At 46.9% G+C, this 6,465-nt stretch overlaps 1 protein-coding gene across 1 annotated transcript; it reads left to right on the top strand.

Moving 5' to 3' along the window:
• The first annotated feature begins 1,490 nt into the window (after window positions 1-1,490).
• Window positions 1,491-6,117, top strand: CRK (CRK proto-oncogene, adaptor protein). Its single transcript, XM_061605014.1, has 3 exons — window positions 1,491-1,903; window positions 2,961-3,499; window positions 4,985-6,117. The coding sequence occupies exons 1-3, from the start codon at window positions 1,675-1,677 to the stop codon at window positions 5,120-5,122; spliced, it is 906 nt and encodes a 301-aa protein (XP_061460998.1). The 5' UTR covers window positions 1,491-1,674; the 3' UTR covers window positions 5,123-6,117.
• Window positions 6,118-6,465: the final 348 nt, after the last annotated feature.

The following is a 6,465-nucleotide window of genomic DNA, read 5'->3' as shown; positions in this document are numbered from 1 at the left end:
TACAAGAATGTCCTTCCAGTACTCAAACGTAAATGGCTCTTAAATTCACCAGAAGAATTCTAAAAGCTTTGGGGCTTCCCTTTAGGGCACCTAGTTGGTCACTGTGAGAAGAGGATGCTGGACTAGATGGGCTGATCCAGCTTATGCAGGGCAGATCTTGTATTCTTATGACTAAGGCTACCTGGCAAGTTCATGGGTAAGGGAGTGTGTATGGGAGGGTCTTATCCAATATTCTACACCACCTATCCCCAACATGGTGCCCTACCAATGTTGTTGGACTCCTCTTCCCATCCCTCCCCCATCAGACCAGCCAAAGGGAATATTATGGGAATTGGAGTTCAGCCACATCAGGAAGACACCAGGTTGAGGAATGCTGTTCTACACGAGTACTCATAAGATTTAAGACATTTATGGATCACACCCTGAGAGTTTATGTAAACATGCAGTCCCAGCCACATCAGACATAATAGTGGCAGAAGACTCTAGATTCCTGTGAGAGAGTGACTGGAGATTATTGTCCTATCCTATAAGAAAGCTGCCCTCTAATGCAGCTCCTGGAAAACTTACCGAGCCATAAATGCTTGACTGATTACTACTGTGTTAAATTCCATGAAAACAGCTTCCAGAAGTTGTCTAGTTACAGAAACGCCTCTTCGCACCTTCCTAAACTCAAAAGTGAGACTGTCTCTTTTCGATCGTGAGGGCTTGTTTTGGCTGACCCTCTGGAAGAGGAAACACTTCAACCTGACCTTCAGACTGGACCGGTCTCCCCCTGAGCATGTGCAGAGACAGATCCTTCTTCCATTCATTAAGCTTTACCTAAAACTTACTTCTATCTCCGCTCTGTCTAAAATAGGGCCTTTTTAAAAATCCCAATCTATGTAGAACCCGACAAGGCGAATTAAAAGACTTGGTGATTATTTATGTCCCTCATGACTATTTTGTCACTGAATAAGCCCGGCTCACGGCTACCCATCATATTATGGGTTCATGTTGACTGCTTTGTTAGATAAAATAGCTGTAAGATACCAAAAATGGGAATTGTTACTGTAAACCGCCCAGAGAGCTTCGGCTATGGGTTGTTTATAAATACAATAAATAAATAAATATTGTTAATTCATAAATAAAAACAGAACAAAAAAGGTGCTTATCTTAACATTGGCAAGTTTAATGTTTAAAAATGTTTTGAAACAAAAACAACCCAAATTACCTTACGCACGCGCGCACACAACCCCGCACACAGAGAGGGGGGTGAAGGAGGAGCTTTTTGCTCTCTGAGGACCTACCGGAGGGAGGGGGTGTGACGTACATGTAGCTGTCGAATCACAGCAGTACCAACATTTTGAGTCTCCATTGTTTCCCGGAGAAAGGGGGAAAGGACTTCCGGAAACTCAGTCTCCGAGTGACGGCGATGTCCCTCTCTCTTTTTTCTTTCGTCGTTCTATGCACCCTCCCGTGGTGCAGAGCTATGACGCACATCCTGCCGCCGCTTCCCCAGCCCAGGGCTTCCGGCCGAGCCTAACGCCACTTCCGGGCGGTGAGGCGCGGCGGCCGCCATCTTGGGCGGCTGGAAGGCGGGGGAGGGAAGCGGCGGCGGCGGCGGGGCTCGCGGGCCCTCCTGCTCCTCCTGGTCCGGCGGCGGCCTCGGGCCTCCCTCAGCCGGCGCAGACACCCATGGCCGGGCAGTTCGACGCGGAGGACCAGGCGAGCTGGTACTGGGGGCGGCTGAGCCGGGCCGAGGCGGTGGGGCTCCTGCAGGGGCAGCGCCACGGGACCTTCCTGGTCCGGGACTCCGGCACCATCCCCGGCGACTTCGTCCTCTCCGTCTCCGAGAGCTCCCGCGTCTCCCACTACATTGTCAACAGCCAAGGCGGAGGTGGAGGAGTGGCGGCGGCCGCCCCGGGTGAGGAGTTGGCCGGAGGTTGGCCCGGTCCTTCCACGCGCCCGCCCCCCTCGGAGACGCTTCCCCCAGACGGGCCCCGATCCACACCGATCCCTTCTTTGCCCTGCTCCTGCGAGGCGAGAGCGGGCGCGGCGGAGGGGGCTGCCCAGTCAGCCAGTTTCCTTCCTTCCTTTCCGGGTGGGCGGTGGGCGGTAACCGCCTTGGCGGCCCTGAGGAGGAGAAGGCAGCGGCAGCGGCGGGTGGAGAGTTCTTCGAGGCGAGGGGCCTGCAGTTCTTCCTCGCAAACGGGCGGCCCAGGGTGGATAACACTGCCTTTGGCATTTCTGGCGGTTCCCTTCGGAGCGTAAGGCTCGCTGGTTGCCTGGCCAGTTCGGGCGCGCCTGCCTTTTGCCGAGGATGGGGTTGCCCCCAAGTCCAGGGGCACATCCGGGGGTGGTGGTGGTGGTACCCAGGCAGCTCACTTTGCATCCCACTTCTCCGCCTGCTTCTCTCCTCTTTTCCATCCCCTTCCCCATTTACCAAATAGTAGTAGTAAAAGAAGAGGAGGTAGGCCGCAAAAGTTTTTTCCCCTGCTTCAGCTGACAGGGAGGGACCAGCAAGTCAATACTTCTGATTCGTTTGGAGCTCCTTATAGGAAGTGCTCCATGATATTTTGTGTTTGGAAGAACAAGTTCTTGCAATTGGCTTCTGAAAGCACCTCTGCTGCTCATGAATTCTGCTTTTTTAGGAGCATTTCATAGCTCTAATGTTCTGTTTGTTGTTATTGTCTGTTAATTACATCTATAGATGTAAAGCCCTTTTAAAGTCTAGAACAGCAGCTGTTACCTGCAGCTGTGACATCCTGTATGGCTTGTTTGCTTTAGCCCCCACCATCATCACGCTGCAATAGTCATTGTATAGCACTTCAGCAGTGTGTATGAAGTACAGTACTCCAGGTTTTTATCGTATGTGTTTGTAGACTGGAAATTTGAGTGTGTGTGTGTGTGTGTGTTCTTTCTTGCCATGTTCTTAGTTTCTGAAGTAATCTGTAGTTTTTTCTCTTCCCTCCCACTCCCAGGGTTGAATAATCCTTCTAGGTTTCGAATAGGTGACCAAGAATTTGACTCCCTGCCAGCTTTATTGGAGTTCTACAAAATACACTACTTGGACACTACAACCTTGATAGAACCTGTTTCAAAATCAAAGCATAACAGTGATGTGCAGCTGAGGCAGGAGGAAGCTGAGTATGTTCGTGCTCTTTTTGACTTTAATGGCAATGATGATGAAGATCTTCCATTTAAAAAAGGAGAAATATTGAGAATCTGGGAAAAACCTGAAGAGCAATGGTGGAATGCAGAAGATAGCGAAGGCAAGCGAGGGATGATCCCTGTTCCATACGTTGAGAAGTGTAGACCTGCCTCTGCTTCAGTATCTCCTCTGATTGGAGGTAACCAGGATAGTATTCTTCCACAGCCACTGGGTGGACCTGAGCCAGGTCCCTATGCCCAGCCCAGCATCAACACTCCGCTCCCCAATCTCCAGAACGGCCCCATTTTTGCCCGGGTTATCCAGAAGCGGGTCCCTAATGCCTACGACAAGACAGCCTTGGCTTTGGAGGTACATAATGGGCTAAATGTAGTGAAAAGAGATTGGTTCAAGCAATTTCTCTTTCAAATGATTTGCATCCCAAAAAGAGTAGGGACCCTTTTGCTGTAAATTGAAAATTTTAATGCTTTTTGTGAAATTTAAACAAAAACTGAATTGAGATTAAAGGACACAATTTCTGACCTTGCTATAAGTATAGCTACACAGCAGTGATGCTGTCCTGGATCTTTGTGCTTCCATGGTCCTAAATAGAATGCTAGAGCATAATGTCAGTGGTTTGGACCCTCCCTTGGGGTTCAGGGTACTTAGTCTATTCTCTCTCCGGTCTTAAGAGGAAGGGCACGCATGGCAGGGAGTGTATGTGATTGACACTGTTGATGAAAAATGAAGTTTGATTATGCTCACAAGTGCAGTGACCCATACTAACATTAAGATGGTTTCATTCTGCATGCTTGTGTACCCAAAAGTGCAAGAATTCTGCAGTGGTCATCAGCAAGATCATTCTTGACATCCACACAATTTTTTTAAGGGATGATTTGTCACATGGGTTTGGAAAGCAGGTTCCTGTGACAAACGTGGCTGGTTTGCTGCTATCCAATTTAGTAAATTCAACTGTCTCCTGGCAGCCTTTCCCAATCTTTGTCCGTAGATATTGTTGGACTACAATTCCCATCAGCCCCAGCCGGCATGGCCAATGGTCAGGAATGATGGGAATTATAGTCCAGCAAATGTGTAGACCCAGAGGTTGGGAAAGGCTGCCTGTATTACACAAAGTTTCCTTTTTGTGTGAGTAGATAAAAGCCTTACTTGGGTTCTTTGAGAACAACAGATTGGAGCAGCTGCAAATGGCAGCCTGCTTCTAGAGGGTCTCGTTCTGGTTTTCAAGCAATCCCGTTGACTTGTAAGGCTTCATTCTGCTTCCCGGAGGAACTGTTGCTGCAACTACCTTAATATTATTGGGAGGGTAGATATGATAGTGCCTCCTTATCCCAGCGAGGTTGCTTTACTCATCTTCTAATTGTGGCACCAAATGCATACCCCACTGGGATCAGCTCAAGTAGAGCCAATCCCTGCTGCCAGTGCGATTTGTCTTTGGATGTGGTTGATCATTAGCCTGAGAGGTCCTTGATTTAATGAAGGCAACGAAATGGTCCAGTTCAAACTCCACACCTTTCCCATGTTGTGATTTTAGGCTGTCCATCAAATGAGTCTTATATTTTCCTTACCAGGCGGTACAAGTGAGTTCACTTGCTTCTGAGCAGCAACAGAAATGCTGTAAGATTGTGTACTTTCCTCCTGGTAGCAGCAGAAGGAAAATAGGCCTCAGCTGTGCATCAGGAAGGGTACTCCATGCTGTAGAAAGAGTCATGTCAGGAGTGCATGCTGGTTGTGTGCTTTGCGTTGTCTTTGCGTTGTAAATAGCGAGGGGCCCTTTGCTCAGAATATTATTGTGACTGACTCTTTGTTAACAGCGGTGCTTTCATTCTTGGACTGCAGGTTGGCGAGCTGGTAAAGGTCACCAAGATTAACATGAGTGGCCAGTGGGAAGGAGAGTGCAATGGCAGGCGAGGGCACTTTCCATTCACGCATGTCCGGCTGCTTGATCAACAGAATCCTGAGGAAGACTTCAGCTGAGTGTGGCTCAACTGTTCTGCTTACAGATGGGAACAAACCAATGGAGTTCGGCTGCAGCTGCAATAGACTGTTCCTAAAGATGTCAAAAGCAGTGTTGTTTCTGCAAGATCCTGATACTGAAGAAATGCCCCTGGGACCTAACGCCTGCAAAAGGCTTGTCTTTTTTCAGGGTACAAAACTCGATGGCTTCTGTGCCAAGTGGCAAAGGTTGCGTGTGAAAATAGGTGTAATGGAGACCGCAGCTCCCCCCCCTTCCTCTTCCCCGGCGGGAGGATGAGAACAGCTCAAAAAGTTCTTGTTTCTGGCTTTATCAGTCCTGTTGCTTTGTCTGTAGCCAGAAAAGCTGGACAGTTAATTAAGAAACTCATAACTTCCCAATCCCAAAAAAATTCCTCTCTTTGGATTTGACTTGTAACCTCTGTGTCATAACTGCTTGTTGCATAATGAGTACAATTTGCATAGTGCAGATAATTGTTAATATAATATTTTGATACTGGGATAGCTGTTGCATAACTACTACCATTTGAATGGGTAAGGGCCAGGGGCAGTTTTTTTCTGGGAAAGTCAGTTTCAGAAATCAGGCTCCAGTACCGGCATAGCAAGTAGCTGATTTAACATCAGAGGTAGATATTAATACCTAAACATATGGGTAGGCTATTGAGCTTTCCTCCTAGTGCAGAGAACTCCATTCATTGCACTTTATTCACTAATGCAAGTAAGGATATTAGTTACTAAATCTGCTACAGATCTGAGCGCTACACTCCAAAGGTAACTTTTAACCAGCTGCAGGTAGGAATAGAACAGATTGTCTGAAAGTCTTTACATGCTTTTACTAATTCAGTATAGTAAGACAAGCATCGCCATCATAAATTGAAATACCACATACTTTTTCCCCTTAAATTGCTATTTAGGATTGTTTTGTTTCTATCTGTAGAGCGTTCAAATGGTGGATCCATGAAGATCTTCTTTTTAATAAACTAATGGAAATGCTTAAATGCTTTGTAATTGATTCTGAGACGTTCCTAGTTCTCAACAATAATTTTTATAGCTTCAGTTATTCACTACTTAGAACACTCAACTTTTGTACTAATATTTCCCAGGATGCTTATTGGCAAATGCTTTTTGACACAATACCTCTAGATAAAGGATATCCATCAAGAGGCAACAGTTCATCCTATGCACTTTGGCCTAAATGTGCCAAACAATAGATTTGTGATCAGAATGGATTGTAGGTGCATGGGCAGTGTTTGTAAAGAAGGCTTTTCTTCCTAAATGATAAAAGAACTAAAATAGTGGGGCATTATCAGTTTAGGCTTTTAACAAGTAATGATGGAATGAAGGCC

Source organism: Rhineura floridana, chromosome 21 (assembly GCF_030035675.1).
Source record: "Rhineura floridana isolate rRhiFlo1 chromosome 21, rRhiFlo1.hap2, whole genome shotgun sequence".
Lineage (NCBI taxonomy): Eukaryota > Metazoa > Chordata > Lepidosauria > Squamata > Rhineuridae > Rhineura > Rhineura floridana.
The sequence above is the reverse complement of the archived record's forward strand: the minus strand, read 5'-3'. Positions and strand labels throughout refer to the sequence as shown.

Excerpts from the sequence above, each read along its gene's own strand:
- CRK (XM_061605014.1), top strand. The coding sequence starts at position 1,675 with ATGGCCGGGCAGTTCGACGCGGAGGACCAGGCGAGCTGGTACTGGGGG. Across the intron at positions 1,904-2,960 it reads AGTGGCGGCGGCCGCCCCGG|GGTTGAATAATCCTTCTAGG; the intron begins GTGAGGAGTTGG and ends TCCCACTCCCAG. Across the intron at positions 3,500-4,984 it reads AGACAGCCTTGGCTTTGGAG|GTTGGCGAGCTGGTAAAGGT; the intron begins GTACATAATGGG and ends CTTGGACTGCAG.